Source organism: Chanodichthys erythropterus, chromosome 20, assembly GCF_024489055.1.
Source record: "Chanodichthys erythropterus isolate Z2021 chromosome 20, ASM2448905v1, whole genome shotgun sequence".
NCBI classification, from domain to species: Eukaryota; Metazoa; Chordata; class Actinopteri; order Cypriniformes; family Xenocyprididae; genus Chanodichthys; species Chanodichthys erythropterus.
This window is the reverse complement of record NC_090240.1, coordinates 21857293-21876191: the sequence shown is the minus strand read 5'-3', so window position 1 is coordinate 21876191 and position 18899 is coordinate 21857293. Positions and strand designations below refer to the sequence as shown.

General features: G+C 36.6%; 1 protein-coding gene across 3 annotated transcripts in view; it reads right to left on the bottom strand.

The window, feature by feature from the left end:
- atf7a (activating transcription factor 7a) overlaps positions 1-18899 on the bottom strand; it is a 35442-nt gene that overhangs the window by 4248 nt on the left and 12295 nt on the right. For 2 of the 3 annotated variants that reach the window (XM_067370627.1, XM_067370626.1), the window contains 9 exons: positions 12973-13069; positions 10914-11044; positions 10549-10713; positions 8781-8938; positions 6059-6152; positions 5252-5341; positions 2841-2960; positions 2097-2246; positions 225-413 (listed from right to left, as the gene is read on the bottom strand). In XM_067370627.1, the coding sequence (XP_067226728.1) occupies positions 225-413; positions 2097-2246; positions 2841-2960; positions 5252-5341; positions 6059-6152; positions 8781-8938; positions 10549-10713; positions 10914-11044; positions 12973-13069 (1194 nt within the window). The remainder of the gene's footprint in view (positions 1-224; positions 414-2096; positions 2247-2840; positions 2961-5251; positions 5342-6058; positions 6153-8780; positions 8939-10548; positions 10714-10913; positions 11045-12972; positions 13070-18899) is intronic. The other variant, XM_067370628.1, reaches the window with a different exon arrangement.

Genomic DNA, 18899 nt, shown 5'->3' with positions numbered 1-18899 from the left:
CTGCATTATGGGATACGATATCCCACACAGTATGCTCTGGTTGCATGCATCTTGATTAAGAATATTTAGGTACTTCATGCATTGCATACAGACATTTACATACTATCAAACAAAAAGGAACCACTTCTAACACATTTCTGAAGTTGCTATAAGCGATATTTCAGTGCTCATAAACATTTTAGATCAAATAATTACAAGTCAAAGAATTTTTTATGCACACTAACCGACAGCGAGACGTTGATGGATGTGAGCTCCTCAGCCTTCTTCTCCAGAGAGTTGACCCACAGCTTGCGTTTCTGTCTGCAACGAGAAGCTGCTGCTCGGTTCCGCTCAAGGAAGCGCTGCCTTCTCTCATCGGGGTCGTCATCAGTTGTTCTCCGCCTGCGACCCCCGGTGGGCTGAGCGGGTGACACCTGAAAACAGCAGGGCAGAGTAAACTGAGATGTTTACTGCTTAATGCCACAGCAAAGTGAAAGATGCTCCCTGACAAACATGATGCTCTTTCAAATGCTCCCATGCAGATTTGTGTAAACACTCTGTTACCCCTTTTCCACCAACTTGCTGGCTTCGAATGGAGCCAGAGACTCAGTGTGCGAGAGAGCGAGTGAATCAGCGGTTTCACTTTCAATTAATATATCTCCAAAGAGGACAGATGAGAGTACCTGGAGCAGTGAACAGCAAAATAGAAGTGCTGCACTGTCTGCACAAACACCGGGATGCACATTGTTTGATTTTAGACTGTTTATAGTCAGGTAAACAACACATAGTGTCGTACATCACCGTTCGTTACTCAAGTCTATGGAAACACGCGGACGCTACATGACTGGCACTAGTTCGCCTAGCCAAGAACAGGCTCTAGTTTCAAACTGCGAACCATTCTGGTGGAAAAGAGGTATGCGAAGAGTGTAAAAAGGATTCTATTTACGCGTTTTCTGTATATAACTTCACTCGATTTCTGTAAATAACTCATTAAGTCATGTGTGACATCCATATTAAAATCTGGGACTGAATCTGTAATTTCCATGTTTGACATTGTGATAACTATAGCCACGAATGTGACAAAAAAATCTGATATGACAAAATAGTCAGAAGTTTCTTTGTTTTTCATTTTATTACTAACTTTTCTTTTGATCTTTTCAATGCAATATTTTCTTAACTGAACAATTTTTGAAGGCTACATGCTAATGTTTTAAAGGGTTAGTTCACCCAAAAATGAAATTTCTGTCATTAAGTATTCACCCTCATGTAATTCCAAAACTGTAAATCTTTCATTCATCTTCAGAACACAAATTAAGATCTTTTTGATGAAAGGAGAGCTTTCTGAACCACACATAGGCAGCAATGTCATTGCATCTTTCAAGATCCAGAAAGGTACCAAAGACATTGTTAAAATAGTCCATGTGACTACAATGGTTCAACCTTAATGTTATGAAGCGACGAGAATAATTTTTGTGCGCAAAAACAAAAAAATAATGGCTTTATTCAACAATTTCTTCTCTTCCCTGTCAGTCTCCTATGCTGTTTACATTGTAGACACTGTGCAGCGCTTCTGGGTTCGACGTAAGAACGGCGACACATTATTGGCCCTCGCTGTACACGTGAGCAACATGACGCATGAGTGTGATGCTGATGCACGTGCCGGCGTTCTGACGTAGAACCTGGAGGCGCTGCACTGTCTGACAGGGAAGAGATGAAATTGTTGAATAAAGTCGATTTTCACATTTCTGCCTATGTGTGGTTCAGAAACCTCTTGGATTTCATCAAAAATATCCTAATTTGTGTTCTGAAGATGAACAAAGGTCTTACGGATTTGGAACGACATGAGGGTGAGTAATAAATGACAGAAATTTATTATTTACTTAGCATTTATCATTAACTAATTTCACTTATTTAATATTTTATTTTCAAATAGTTATATAAAAAAACTAATAAAATAAAACAGTTACAAAAGTTTTTGCTATGGTACCAAAATTAATACAGAGAAATGTGAAATTTTACTGGTATTGGTATGGACTACTGAAATGTTGGTACAGTGTCAACACTAGTACATATAATGTTTGCAGTTCTGACAATTCGAGTGTGAAAACGTGGTATACCTGTGGCTGAGCAGGGGATGGGGCATCTGGATGCTGGACCAGCAGCTGGCTTTGCTCAACCCTTTGAGGTACCATCGCACTGGACCCCATCGCCACACCAAGAACACCCTGAGCTGAGGGCGTCTGCTGAGATAATGCTGCCTTTAACCTCTGAGAATAACAACAAACACACCATGGTAATGTGGCACTAGATGGCATTCATTCTAATTAAAAACAGCTGTTTCAGCCGCAACACTATTTTATTCCTCTTTCATGTGGAATGGCAAGAGGAGTCATTTCATAAAACTCGTCAAGCACTGAGGAGAGAAACCATGTGACAGAAAGGAAACAAACACGTTTGAACTTCTGCATTTTATTTCTATGGGTCAGGATGGTCATGCAGAATTCTTCTAATTTTTTCAAATCTTAAGTGAACATCCCGTACGAAACGTGTCTGGTGGACGCTAAATCAGCGTAATTATACAGACCGACTAGTCTTCAAACCACCCACCAACTAGTCTGTTATGAAAATATGTATTTTTTGTATATCCCTGGATAACAAGTGTACTTGAAATACAGACTGTTAATGACAGAACAGCTTGGTCACAACAGCCAGTGTTTGTTTGTTGTGAAAACTATCGCCCATGTGATGTGCCGGATAAAGACTTTCAACATAGGAACACTAAAGAGAAAGCTATGCGTCTGGGCGTTTTGCGTAAAGATCCACAGTCTGACATAGAAAGAAAAAAAGATGTTTGCTCTCACCATCTTTGCATCAGTGTGGGGGTTATAACCGGAGGGTGAAGACGAGCCGCTGCTGCTGCCCCCTAGTGGAGGGCCGGGAATTCCTGGAATGTTAGGCACCATACACAGGGGCCTCGCCAGCTACACCACAGGGCCAAACGCAAAACATATTATGAGGCAAATTATAAATGACTCCAGAGATCAGAAATAACAGCTCACAGAAACATCATACTGAAATAGAAATGGATCATTTTTGAGCTACAAGTAACACTGTGCTGAAATGGGGGGGGGGGGGGGGGGGGGGGGTATTACATTGCATGATACATTAACAAAACAAATATTACACACTTGGCCTTTAAAATTGAAATCACATCAAAGTCCCTTTAAGGCAAGCCAATTTAGTTGGTGTCCATCTTGGTAATGGACCAGAGCAGCTATTTAAGGTTCAGTTCCTGTCTACTTGAATGAGATCAAAGGGCTGAAATCTGCAACTATTTGACAAGATTACATCTCAATAATATATTTCTAATCAGAACAAAGTTTGATTCTTTTACTGAAATTATGCTAAAAGCAAGTGTTTTAAAGGGTTAGTTCACCCAAAAATTAAATTTCTGTCATTTATTACTCACCCTCAGTGAGTCGTTCCAAACCCATAAGACCTTTGTTCATCTTTGGAACACAAATTAAGGTATTTTTGATGAAATCAGAGCTTTCTGACCTCCCTATAGACTGCAATGTCATAACCAATTTCAAGGGCCAGAAAGTTAGCAAAGACATCGTTAAAATAGTCCGTGTGAAACAACAAGAATACTTTTTGTGCACAAAAACAAAAATAACGACAATGAATAACAAATTTCTTCTCTTTCCTGTCAGTCTCCTACATTCTGACATAGAACCCGGAAGCGCTGCACTGTGTTTACAATGTAAACTGCATAGGAGACTGACAGGAAAGAGAAGAAATTGTTGAATAAAGTCATGATTTTTGTTTCGTTTTTGCACACAAAAAGTATTCTAGTCGTTTCATAACATTAAGGTTGAACTGCTGTAGTCACATGGACTATTTTACATGGTCTTTACTACTTCTCTGGACCTTGAATGTGGTAATTACGCTGTTTTCTATTGGGGATCATAAAGCACTCGGATTTCATTAAAAAAAAAAAAAATCTTCATTTGTGTTCTGAAGATGAACGAAGATCTTACGGGTGTGGAAAGACATGAGGGTGAGTAATTAATGACAGAAATTTCATTTTTGGGTTAACTAACCCTTTAAGGACCTCTAAACATGATTATTCTCTTGTAAATGACCTCTTTTTCAAAATATAAAGGCAGCTAACATAATATACATAATATAATAATATAAAGACAACATTTTGTTTAAAAATTAAATAACTGTTATTAATATTATATAACTTATTAAACAAGTTATTCAAATATCTGGAAAATATTTTTCATTAATTAAAAAGAATTCAAATTATTCAAATTACTTATTATTTATAAAATGTAGTGCTGTTACAATAAAGAAAATATATTGTTTTTTGTTACCCTGAAATTTTTCTAGCGTTATTTTAGTATTATTTATATAGTATTACAGCATTTATTAATATTTTTATTTTTATATTTTACTTTAATTTTAGGTTAGTTTTTAGTAAATTTGTAATGTGCTTTGTCATTTTTAATAGTTTCAGTTTAAACTTATTTCAGTTTTCTTTTTTACTTAATTTTTGTTTACGCTTTTTAAGTTTAAGTTTTTCATTTAATATTTATATTTTATTTCAGCTTTATTTCAATAAACATAAACATTTTTTAATAGTTTTAGGCCGTTTCTCAATATGCGTTCTTAAGCGATCTTGCATCCTTGTGTTCTTGCGCTACGTCATCATTAGCCGCAACTCAAGAACGCAAACATAGAGGACGCATGAAAGTACCCGGATGTGTTCTTCACATCGAGGATGCATCGAATGCAGACTTGAGAGAATCAAACCATTATAAATCCAAGAAGATGATGCGGTCAACGTACGGAAGCCTGTAAGCTTTAAACTTCTCGTTCTCACTTAGGAGATTCCCGCTGCAAGCTCACAAACATGAAGCAGGTCTTTATTACAATAAAGACTTTTATTACAATTAAAGGTCTTTATTACAATAAAGACCTGGAGAAAGCCTGCAGTATTTTAATTGGCATATTAAAAAGAATCTTATCATTGACAAAGCATAAGTAACATTAAACATGCATAATTTTCACAATACATGCGGTAAAAGTAAAACGATAACAATTTTTAAACAAATTATATCTATAATAATATGAAATAAATGTTTTAATAGTTTATGAGATTTGTTTGTAATGTTATGTTGTATTTATTGTGCATTGGCTACTACTTATAATATGCTGGAACGGTCAGTTGAGCAACAAGATCACAGCACATCTCAATTCTCACAAGGGTGCGTTCTGTGTCCTCGCGTCCTTCCGAGTTCATTCTTTCAAAGTAGCCTGGCAAGACCGGTCTCCACGAGAACGCAAGTCCGTTCTTGGAATTGAGAAACAGCCTTAGTTTCAATTAACAATAACAACACTGAATTTTCCACAGACCCCAGCACCATTTTGCAGACCCCAGTTTAAAAAACAGTTTTACAGTAAACAAAAAGACAAGTGTTAAGGCCCGTTCACACCAATGACGATAAATATAACGATAAAGATATATAAACTTTCTCATTGTAAAAGAATAGCCACACTAGTCCATACCACAACTATAGCAATAACAACACAGATTCTTTCCAGATGAAGAACAATAAAATCTGACAGCCAATCAGAATCCATTTTAAGAGCCCGAGCATTTAAAGTAGCAGACGACAGAACTGCAGCACGTGCTTAGAATAAAAAGAATGATATTGTGAGTTGGTGTAGATGCTAATATAGTTATTCTTGGTGTGGACAGGCCTTTACGGTCTCTCCCATTTTTTCCTTCGAGTTGTCCATCTTCTTATACCAGGGGTGTCCAATCCTGCTTCTGTCCTGCAGAGTTCAGCTCCATCCCCAATTAAACATCTGAACCAGCTAATCAAGGTCTTACTAGGGATACTAAAAACTTCCAGGCAGGTGTGTTGAGGCAAGCTGGAGGTAAACTCTGCAGGACAGTGGCCCTCCAGGACACCCCTGTCTTATACTGTGTCTGATTACAGTATGACTTCAAATGAATTATATTAAATCAGAGGATTCTGTACTAGTAAATACACTTCAAACTTACAGATATTACAGAGGGCATCTGCATAGGACCTGGAAGCACAGGAACTGTTTGACCATTGGGAAGCATCATCATTGGGTACGGCACTGTGGGAGATCTGAAAGAGAAGTAGAGAAATTTCCAGCTTGCACAAGCAGCAACACCAAATTAATGCACAAACTGAAGTTCTGCTCTCTTTTTTTCCCTTTCCTTTTTTAACACCATGCCAGCTTCTGTGGCTATGTTCATGGCGAGAGCGATTTAACATAAAACTAAAGATGTTTAAGAATTTTTTCTAAAAACCTTAAATTTGGATTTACTTGCTTGAAAACCTTTTCAAAAGTATCAACAGAATAAAACAAGTTCCTCAAAGGGGCAGAAGTATTGCAGTCCAGCAAAGTATGTTTAATGGACAAGTTTTTCTCCTGCTGTATGTGTGAGTCTTGAGCAGTGTTGGTCACGTTACTTTAAAAAAGTAATTAGTTATAGTTACTAGTTACTTCTCACAAATAGTAACGGAGTTAGTAACTGAGTTACATCATTATAAAAGTAACTAATTACCAGGGAAAGTAACTATTGCGTTACTTAAAAAAAAAAAAAAATATGAAAAAAATATGCCAAATAAATTGAATGCCCCCAATATTACATATAAGTCTAAGAATAAAATTATTTTTGATACGACTCCTGACTCATGAGCCGCTCTTGCTCACGACATGAAATTTCTCTGTACTGTGTTGGTAGCCATTAAAGAAAACGTAGTTTCATATTTATGTTTAAATAGTCCTGTGTTATGTTTTAAATCCATTTATTCGATTATGAAAAGTGAACAGCGTGAGTAAGATGCATCATAAGATGCCCAAATATATCGGGAGACATGGAGTGGGTCAGAAATGATTTTGAGCACTTCATTAAGTTTTGCTTTGTAGAAAGCCTTTCTTTAAAGTGAATTTCGTTTGGTAAAAATTGTATCTTAATTTTAATCAACGTTTCATCAACCAATTGCTTGGATTTGATATTTAACAAGCAAATATAGCAGACAATAAAATCATGACATGGAGGCGCGGGCGCGATCACTGGCGCGTGAACTGGAGCGTCTTATAGGCTAAATGAACCGAAACTCAGAGGCTGTTTGCCTCGCAGACATGAGAAATATATCTATAGAATGCTTGAAATATCTACTTTAACGAAAATGAAGTAATTAAAAACGAAAAGAAAGAGGCTACTCTGATTATGTAGCCTAATCCGAATGAAATGTGCATTATCTCTCTAGGCGCGTCCATATGAGCAGATGATCAGCAATGAGAATCCGCAATGTCAACTTCATCTTTGCAGCCGACACTGATTCGGAAAACATTACTTTATTAATAAACAATTAAAATGTCTCCTTGCTGTTTTTGTCACATTCATAATTATTACTTTTGACGGTTCTTTATGGCAATTATGCGTGCCCTTGAGTGCTATATAGCCTATTATGTAAACGCTCCTTATTATGGTTTAAGAAATTAAATTAATATAAATGTGATTAGTCAACTAATAGCTTAAATGAACAACTACTAGTCGACTAGAAAAAAACTAATTTCACATATTTTCGATCAAGCATCAAAAAGGGTATTCTGGTTTGAGCTTGTGCTTCGCGCGCATGCTCTGACAGACACACACACAGCGCATCGTACATTATTATCGGTTTAAAATTATATTTGTGTATGACTAACCGCAGCACACACCAAAGAAAAAAAACTTTGCAGGTCCTATGGCTGAGAGAGAGCTTACTCGGATGAAAACCGCTTCAGTCAGCTCAATTATAGTAACGCGCCATTTTTTTGTCAGTAACGGTAACGGCGTTGTAACGGGAGAAAAAGTAATTCGTTTGATTACTCATTACTGAAAAATGTAACGGCGTTAGTAACGCCGTTTATTTATAACGCCGTTATTCCCATCACTGGTCTTGAGTGTGATGTGTAAAAGACTTGATCCCAGCGATTATTAAAAGGGGAATATATGTTTTGTCCCAACATCAAGATTTATTTCACATAATTTGTTGCTTAAGCAGTGATCCTATTCCGATTGCCATTTATTTTTGGTGCATGCATTTAATATTGGTCTCAGATCTGTAAAAGGTGTAGAGCATTTACTGGTTCTGTAGATAATGCATCCTTGGCAGCTCTGTCTGCTTGCTCATTACCAGAGATTCCTGAGTTGTCAGGTACCCAGCAGAAAATAATATTAAAATTTGTTGATTCAAGAGATGACAATATGATTAAAATCTTCACAGTTGTTGGGTGATCAGTATTTATAGATTGAAATGTTTCAAGACAAGATTTTGACAAGATGTGTCTATTCTAAAATGTTTAAATGGGTTTTAATGTGTAGACCAAATGGAAGGATGTAGCTTGGTTCTTTTCATATGTCATTGAACGAATTGAAAATTTTCCTTATTTGTTTTAAGTTTGATTACATATTGTAAAGCCAACTTTAGTCATCTGATTTTCATTGGCTTCCACATATAGACTTTGGATTGGTGATGTTCTGTAGGCTAGTTCTGCTCTCTTCCTGTCAACTATCTGACCAAACATTCTTGGGACGTCAAGTATGGGAGCACAAATGAGCCAGCTGCCCACATTTTCCTAAGATTTACTACCACACCAACTTAAAGGAGCACAGTGAGTCATATAGAAATGAGTCAGAGAATGAAGCTGACAGCTCAAAGCAACAACTCATCATTGATACGCTGCGGCTGTTCTCTTACCCCAGTGTGCGGTTGGATGGTGGGGTATGCGTGATGACGGAGGTAGGGGAGGGCATGGTGGGTTGCAGGGCATCATAACCCAGGTGCAGGGGGAGAGAGCCAGGACGCACTATGGCAGGGGTGGGAGCCGAACTGACGGCGGGCTTTGGAGGAGAATCCTGTGAGGTAAATATTCAGCCAACTAAGCACAAACATCTCATAACATTTAATTCAAAAGCAGCACCATTTACTTCCAAAATGGATATCATCCAGTCACGATTGTTTGTTTAGTGATGCAACACATCTAGTTCAGTCATTGTCAAATACATAGTTTAGTGAAATGTATAATTATGGTCTCTACAGCTCAGTGGCCACTTGAGTGCCAAATGTGTGCTAGCATACATTACTATTAAAGGGATAGTTTACTCAAAAATGAAAATTCTGTCATCATTTACTTGCGCTCAATTTGGTCCAAACCTGTATGAATTTCTTTCTTCTGCTGAACACAAAAGAAGATATTTTGAAGAATGTTAGTAACCAAACAGTTGATGGGTCCCACTGACTTCCATAGTATTTTTTTCCATAACTGTTTGGTTACCCATATATCCTTCAAAATATCTTCTTTTGTATGTCTATGTATTCTACAAAAACCACTAGTGATAATAATTACATTTATTTTACTTTAATAAATTAAAATCATTATTTGGATAATTAAATAAATTATTAAATATATAATTAATAATAAATAATAATTTCAATATTAAAGGATTAGTTCACTTTCAAATGAAAATTACCTCAAGCCATCCTAGGTGTATATGATGTTCTTGTTTCTGATGAACACAATCGGAGATATATTAATGAATATCCTGATGCATCCAAGTTTTATAATGGCAGTGAACGGGACCAATGAGTATTTGCTGAAGAAAGTGTCTCCATCCACATCCATCCATCATAAACACATTCCACGTGGCTCCGGAGGGTTAATAAAGACCTTCTGAAGCCAAGCGATGCGTTTGTGTAAAACAAATATCCAAATTTAACAAGTTATGAAGTAAAATATGTAGCTTCCGTATTTAAATTACGGAAAAAACGGAACTGATGCGATGCATAAGTTGAATAGGGAAGGTGTAGGACGTATGGAAGGCGGTCTGGCGGAAGCTACATATTTTACTGTGGTTGGAGCGACTTTCTTCAGCTCATACTCGTTTGGTAGCGCATTACTGCCATTATAAAGCTCAAATGCGTCAGGATATTTATTAATATTTCTCCAATTGTCTTCATCAGAAACAAGAAAGTCATATACACCTAGGATGGCTTGAGGGTGAGTAAAGCTTGGGGTAATTTTCATTTGAAAGTGAACTAATCCTTTAAATTAAATTATTTAAATTTATTTTCTAATATTTTTTATTATTACAAATAATATTTTTAACATAGAAGTGAAAAGTGAAATGATAGAAGAATTTACATGAATTTCACAATTTTTTTTTTTTTTTTGCTTTAATGACAGCAGTGTCGAGCTGTATAAACTCCACAAGTTTGTGTAAAACCTATGATCATGTTCTCCAGCATGATTTGAAAACAATCCAAAGAGCATCTTGTGCTTCAATGCAAGAACATCTGACTGTCATGGTCAATGTCACAAATCTACCTGATTAGTGACCTAGAAATAATACAGAATCTTAAATATTTATTTTACATTTTATAAAATCCTAACATTTTAAGATTAAATCTGACTTTTGGGCTTTGCTATATCTGCTCTAGCACAGTTTGGTTTGCATAAAGCATGTACCTGTCCTCTGCCTATGGGCTCTCTGCTGCTATCTGACATGCTGGAGAAGGAGTCAGGGCTGCCAGGCGGAGAGGAGTCCACCTCCACAGGGTCCTCCTCCTTCACCTTAACATCTGAAGGCGTCTGCAAACTCATGTCTAGTGCTCCTGAATTAGGAGCGGGTAACTACATGGAAAAAAGAAAGAGAGACGAAGAATGTGACAGACTGAGAGAGAGAGCTAGACGAGACAGTGTTACACATGCGAACTGATAGGGAACTCTGCAGTCCATAAATCTGAGTTTTGGCAGCAGGCAGCCCGAGCTCCTCATGTTTGGAGCACGTCTGACTGTATGACTGAATCCCTCCACCCAGTCCCGCAGCTCACCGGGTTCTTGGCCCTCTTGTCCTCATCTTCTTGGCCTTTAGGGAATTCCTGCTCGAATGAGCTGGCCAGCTCATTGAACAGGCCCACCTCGTCACAGTTTTTCAGGAAACGAGTGGGAGTCGGCGTCTGGTCTGGGATAGAGAGAGCGAGAAACCAAAAGATCTCATTGTTTCCTTATGCAAGACGGCCTCAAGGACAATATAAACTCTGCCATGCAGCTAAATGGCTGTACGCAACAGTACAAACCAAATCTGCTTACGATTTAACATGATAAATCTAAAAGAGTTCAAGGCTGTTATTACATCTGTGTTTTTTCCCAAAGGTTTAACATGACAAAAAAAAAAAAACAGCACTTTGTGAATTTTCCCCTTAAAATTACTAGCTTAAGGGGGATTAGCTTCACTCCACAGATCTAAAGTAATGATATCAAATTGCATTGTTAAATCTCTGTAAAAAAATTTTTGTCTGTGCCACTGAAACCAGCATTCCTGGTTACGTAGTGATACACAAAAACATGGGGATGAATGGTAGGGACATGAAGCTACCAAAGACAAATAAATAATCAGAATACTTATTTTATTAATATGATAATGCATTCAATATTTATATATTTTAGTTAAATAATATCTATAACCAAAAATCTGCATCACGACATGCTTTAAGATTTTGTCGGTTTCATAGTATATCACTTTTTTCTTTTCATGACTGGACCTTTATATAGGTTTATTATAGCTTATTTTACTCTCAGGAGTACATAGAATAGAAAAACATACGGTCAAATACAAATTTACTTTAATATGTGGTGGTAATCAAATCAATTTATAAAACTAACATGTAATCAAATGCAAATCCCTTTTATTTTTGGCAAGTTTACTGTTTAAATTAAAACATGTATGAAAACTTGCGTAATTTCTTTCATAATTTTGTTCAAGTTGGACCGATCTTTTATTTTGGTGGGTTGTAATAAAGACCTTTGAGTTTCTGTGTGTTTCAATAAACAGTATTGAAGAAGTGCATTCTACTGCGCAATAGTATTACATTTGTTATAATTTCTTTAAGTTAAACCGAACTTTTATTTTGATGGGTTGTCATGAAGACCTTTGAGTTTCTGTGTGTATATGGCTCTGTTTACATCTAGTATTAAGATGCGTTTTGGTTGGATCACAAGTGGACGATGCTAAATATAGGTGTAAATGGCATCTAAAACATTTTGAGCTTGTCCACTTTCATCCACTTCCAGATGTAGTTGAAAACACATTTGACCTAATTGCTTTCGTAGTGTAAACGCTCATGTGGTTTAATGTGATTGAACAGCCACAAAAGACTGCCTACTCTCCGCCTACTGACCTAATGCGTAAACATTAGACCAAAGTTTGATCTGAAGATGAAAAATGTACCAAGCATGATGTTCTCTCACCATTCCTGATTTCTAACACGCACTCACTGCGTTCACCGTGGTATTGTGGCTATCAGAGCGGAAACAAAAGCTGATGCTCATCTGTAAATTCCATGAGCTTGTTTTGCCCATTACATCGAAAGATCTGAAAAAAACATACATTTACCTGCCCATAGACCCTCCCCTCGAAGAAATCCGGACAGAAGTGAAAGTGGACAAGAGACGGATTAAAACACCAGGTGTAAATATGTGTCTCCCTCGTCTACTTATGATCTGATCGACCAAAACACTTCTTATTAAAAGGTGTAAACAGGGCCTATGATATGACAATAGTTTTACCAAATGAAATGATGAAATGCTCAAGATGTTAACTCTAAGAGCAGTTCTGCAAATGAAGTTTGTGTGTTCATACAGTGAGATGGCAGACGCTGAAAACACCACAAGCGTCATGCATGCTTCAGTATGCGTATAGCAGACGAAACTGTGGTGCTTATTCACACAGAGACACATAGAACATGCAGACTTTACATATATTTATATATTTTTTATGTTGTTTTTTGGGGTATTTTGTTATATACTGAACCGTGTATATAATTATATCTAAAAATAATAAGTTTGAGGCACTGTGTGTTCAAACCATCATATTTTCTGGGTGCAAAATACCGGCAATGATGACTGAGTCCGTTCTGGCGGGTCCAAACTTCAGCGTCATTTCATGTTTGTGTTTGTGGACAGCCAGGTGGTCCTCATTAGTAAACCTCTACAGATGGACACAGATAAACAGATGGATTACAAGACAAATTTGACCAGACGAAGAAAGAGGAGCATTTCATGACCTCAGGGCAGAGACACATTTCCAAAGGAAGAAGAGGGAGTGGCATTGACAAGACTTGTCTTTCAAAAAAGATAATGTAGGCCAGAGAGGACTTCATAACGATCGTTTTTCACCAAACCCGTGCCCTACTCAACCTCTCTGAGGTATAGGATGTAACTATACAGTGTCAGTGTCAAAGGCTTACAGTAAAGGTGGCTTTTTGTTTCACAGCTAACCTTTGTACCCTTACACTGCTATAAGACTTACAATGCTTACATTTCTTTTTGCTTCCGTTCAGAAGTGCAGCTAAAGCATTACACAGTAAGTATTGAACTTCCACATTTGTCTCACAATGAAAAATTTATTTTAGAACAGTAGAAAAATACATTGTGCAAATGACAAAAATGCTGATGCCAAGATGGAGTTTTGTGGTTTAGCACTTTGACCTACTGCCTGAACCATGATGTTATGCATGCAGGACACAACAGCTCCTAGGCTGAGCAAACTTCACAGATGTATTCAATTAACATTTATGACAGGCAATCATGCATTCTCCAATGTGCTTTTATATTTACCTTTGTAACAAAACAGCTGTTACGGTGTTGAATCCATGCACTGCACATGCACAGCTAGTGAGTTACGGATATTTAAGAAACCATTTCTACAAGCATTAAAGATGCTTTTTTGGAATATGATGCATTAAAAGCTATGATCTGACAGATAGCAATGAAATAGGTGTATAAGTGGGAATGGGAATCTATATTTACAACAATTCTTGAAAGAAATTTATTTACACAGTCATTTTAATGACTTTTCTCAGGCTTAATAGAAGCAGCATTTTCATATTGTCAACTACAAATTAAATGAATAGTATTAATAATATAATATGAACAACAGGATTAAGTACAACATAAGATTTTACACAGTAAGATGTAAGCTGTATGTTTTTGATTCACTAAAAAGGATTGGCTGATAAAAGCCATTCATTTGAGAATCAGACTATTTTGGACACACTGTATATGTGTTTGATTCTAGTTCAAAAGAGTCATTTGTTCAGGAGTCTGACTAAACTGGTCGTATTATGTTTTTGACTCAAAATAGTTATTTGCCGACATAATATAATCTGACAACACTGTCCGCGCTGCATGTATTTGATTCACTAAAAAGAATAGATTCAAGAGTCATTTATACAAGAATCGTCTACACTGTTTGAGCCGCATGTTTCTGATTCAGTAAAAAGAAATGATTTAAGGGAGTGAATTGTTCAGGAATCTGACTACACTGGTCGTATTATGTTTTTGACTCAAAATAGTTATTTGCCGACATAATATAATCTGACAACACTGTTTGCGCTGCATGTTTTTGATTCACTAAAAAGAATAGATTCAAAAGAGTCATTTATACAAGATTTGGTCTACACTGGTTGCAATGCATGTTTTTGATTGACTAAAAAGAACCAGATCAAAATAGATATATTGGTAAAAGAAATTATCTAAAGGAGTCAATTGTTCAGGAATCAGACTAAACTAGTTGTGATATGTTTTTGATTCAATAAAAATAATCGACTCAAAATAGTTATTTGCTTGGGATTCGGACTACACTGGTTGCAATGCATGTTTTTGATTCACTAAAAAGAGTCATTTGTCCAGGAATTTGGACTACACTTGTGCTGTATTTGTTTCATTCATTAAAAAGAACCAGCTCATAAGAGTCGGAATCAGACTACAGCAATTAATCGTAATTCAGTTCAGGCATTTTATTAAAAAAATTGATTGGTTTGCAGAAATTAACAGTTGTTTGAAGAAATGCCTCCGCTACTGGATCCTTGCGGCCTTTTCCAAAACCACTCATACAGAGGTGGAGCCTCTAGGATTAGCTTTTCCTCTTTTTGAGTGGATTTCATGACTCAAGCCATGTTCACTGGGCTCCACAGTCTTCTTCAGAGTATTTCTGGCTCCATGTCACGGTTACAGTTCAGCCATGACAGCGCAAAGTGGAAACACAGTCAAGTGTCAGAAGCTTATTTTTAGACGTGCCAGCATCACCAATACAACAACTGCATGGCTTGTAGCTTCTTCTCCCTCAACTTAAATGAGTTACTCTGGCAAGGACAACACATGATGACAACACAAGGACAACAGCTTGACCGAAGCAAACAGAGAAACTAATTAACACCAACAAACAAGAAATGCAGCTAGATCGCCTTGCATGCAGTAGACTTTTGTACTTCCTCTTTTGTAGCCATTTCTTATATGTGTATCTTCCTCTAAGAAAGAAGAATGAGGCAATTGGGAAATGCAACAAATAGTGCTATTCTAATAATCAAGAATGAATTACATTACTGGCACATTTTAGTATTTAACTGACCTAACTATGGGTGTAACTATTCTAGGTTAAAAAAAAAAATCAAACCATACTGTTCTCCACCTACAGTTGCACCGCTGTTAATCTCAAATCTGATGATAATCTACAATATGGTTTGTTGAAAAAAAAAAAAAACACGCATAAAACAGACCACTAAAGTATGTTTCTAACTGATACAGTATGCATGCATTTCACGTGAGAGTAGCTGTCCTATCATTTGTTAGTATGTAAATCTATTGTTGACATCAGATTTCCTCATGCGTTGGTGTGTTGCAGTTCAGCATGGCAAGCGAAGGAGACACGCAACTGTTAGGGCCGCTGCATGCACCATAAATCTCCTGTCTGGAAACATTCTGGCTTCCCAATACAATACAACAGTGATTGTAAAAGATAAAAAATATTAAAAAAATTAAAAACCTGGACAATACAGTCACTTTTTGCAAACTTTGTTCAAAGAGACTGCCTTATGCTCTAATATGACCAGTCATTTACAAAGCAAAGGAACAAAGCAATCCCTGGGCTGGGATCGGCAATAAGGACTGCCCGATAGTCCAGGGCCAGTGTGAAAGATGCTATGGACATTTGACAGAACTGTCACTGTCCCCTTCGGACAAGTGCTGTATCATTTGCGTGTGTTTTTAAGCCTTGCCAATTTAAAAATTGAAGGCAAGAAATAGAAATAGAAACTTGCGAGCTCTGGGTGAGAAGTTTTGGGTGCACACTCATTCGAAGTGCACACACATCTTGTGTGAATACTAAATTGATATGGTTCTACATCGGAATAATCTAAATTCTGGTCAAGATAAAAATAAAGACTGAAACAGCAATTGTGAGAGGGGTGGCCAAAGTGGTGCTCATGACTTCACAAGTGAAGCCACCATGACTTCAAATTGGTATTCCCACATATTCTATTAAATTAGTAGGAAATCATCTGATTTTAATGAGAAAACATTACCTAACGAGTCAGTGTTTTTATATACAAAGTCTCCCTGTACATTCTTGCACTGCAAACGTTCTAAACATGAATTATTATTATTTAAAGATGGGAATTGGAAATGGTCATCTATACATAAAATCAGTTTTTGTTGGCCTAGGCTTAGTACACAGGCTCCTACACATTGAGCTTCTTCCCATTAGTTCCTGTTCTTTCTATACCATATCTTGCAAAAATGTCAAAAAGGCCCAAAAAAACTTTTGTATCTTAAAGGGTTAGTTCACCCAAAAATGAAAATTCTGTCATTTATTACTCACCCTCATGTCGTTCCACACCTGTAAGACCTTCGTTAATCTTCGGAACACAAATTAAGATATTTTAGTTGAAATCCGATGGCTCCATGAGGCCTCCATAGGGAGCAATGACGCTTCCTCTCTCAAGATCCATAAAGGTACTAAAAACGTATTTAAATCAGTTCATGTGAGTACAGTGGTTCAATATTTATATTATAAAGCAACGAGAATATTTTTGTTGCGGCAAAAAAACAAAATAACTTATTTAGTGATGGCCGATTTCAAAACAATGCTTCAGGAAGCATCGGATCCTAAACGAATCAGTGTATTGAATCTGCTGTTCAGCGCGCCAAAGTCACGCAGTGTACCACTGTACTCACATGAACTGATTTAAATATGTTTTTAGTACATTAATGGATCTTGAGAGAGGAAGTGTCATTGCTCCCTATGGAGGCCTCACGGAGCAAACGGATTTCAACTAAAATATCTTAATTTGTGTTCCAAAGATTAACGAAGGTCTTATGGGTGTGGAACGGCATGAGGGTAAGTAATAAATGACCGAATTTTCATTTTTGGGTGAACTAACCCTTTAATGTAATGTAAGTTCAAATGATAAAAAATACAGTAAAAACTGTAATATTGTGAAATACTATTACAATTTTCTATTTTTAATACATGTTAGAAAATATGTCAGTATCACATGATCCTTCAGAAATCATTTTAATATACTGATTTGCTGCTCAAGAAACATTGCTTATTATTGAAAACAGCAGTTATATGAAATAATTATTTTCTTTTTTTTACATGATAAATGTCTTTACTGTGACTTTTGGTCAATTTAATTCTTCTTTCTTTTTACTAAAATGTATTATTTCTTTAAAAAAAAAAAAAAAAATGTTATTGACCCCAAACTTTTGAACGGAGGTCTATGTCCAGGACTTCCTGTTAAAAACTAAACCACAAACTGACTAGCAAGCACTAGCTAAAGTGTAGCCTTCAGTTAAACCCTATTTTATTTTTGTTGTTGCACAATGTTTTTTTAATATATTAGTATGACTACAGTACCAAAGACATTTGTCTAAAATATTACAATCAAACATAATCAGACATTATAATCAAAGTACATTGAAAAGTATTCATTTACTCTGAAAATATCTTTATACAAATACTAGCATTAATAACCTCAAATCTCAGTTTCCTCCGGCGTGTTATTATTCAGTAGGTTGACAAAACAGTGGAGTCACGTGAAAATCTGGTTCACTGGGATGAAGCAAAACAATCTTAAACCCCTATGGACTTCAGTATGACGCAAACAACGTTTGCTCGTCAACAAAAGAACAATACCTCTAGTAGAGTAAATCCTCACTCCCCTCATCCAGCTACACACCGGTGTTAACAAAGCCTGACAGATGTGCACAACCTGATCTCTATATTTCAACCAATCTCCTTTATTTCCCTTTATGTGGCCTTCAGTTTTGGTTTACCAGAGCTAAATGGTTGGAAAAAATGCCTTACATTCACCTGACAACATGATACTGTCATTACTTTTTATGATCTAAGGTGCTGTGGGATGCTTCAATGTACACCACCACGCAAAAGTTTGGGGTCAGTACGTTTTTTTTAATACATTTATACTTTTACTCAGCAATAATTTTACTACATTAAATTTATCAAAAGTGACAGTAACAACATTTACAAAGTTACAAAAGATTTGTATTTCTACTTCATCAAAGAATCCTGAAAAAAATATATACTTTAAGCAGCCTAATAATAACTAAATGTTACTTGAGCAGCAAATCAGCATATTAGAATGATTTCTGAAGGATCATATCATGTGACACTGAAGACTGGAGTAATGATGCTGAAAATTCAGCTTTGCATCACAGGAATAAATTACTTTTTAAAATACATTAAAATAGTGTTGTCAAAAGTACCGACTTCGATACCAAGTAAAGCCGGTTCCCTGATTGCCGCTAAATCGCCATCACCTGCTTTCAAATGGAGCGGCATTTAATAGACAGAGCCGTAGATCACTGACAAGCCACGCAATATCGCGTTCATATCGCAGATGAATCGCCTTCGATAATGAACGCGATATTGCATGGCTTGTCAGTGAACTATGGCTCCGTCTATTAAATGCCGGGTGATGGCGATTTAGCGGCAATCAGGGAACCGGCTTTACTGA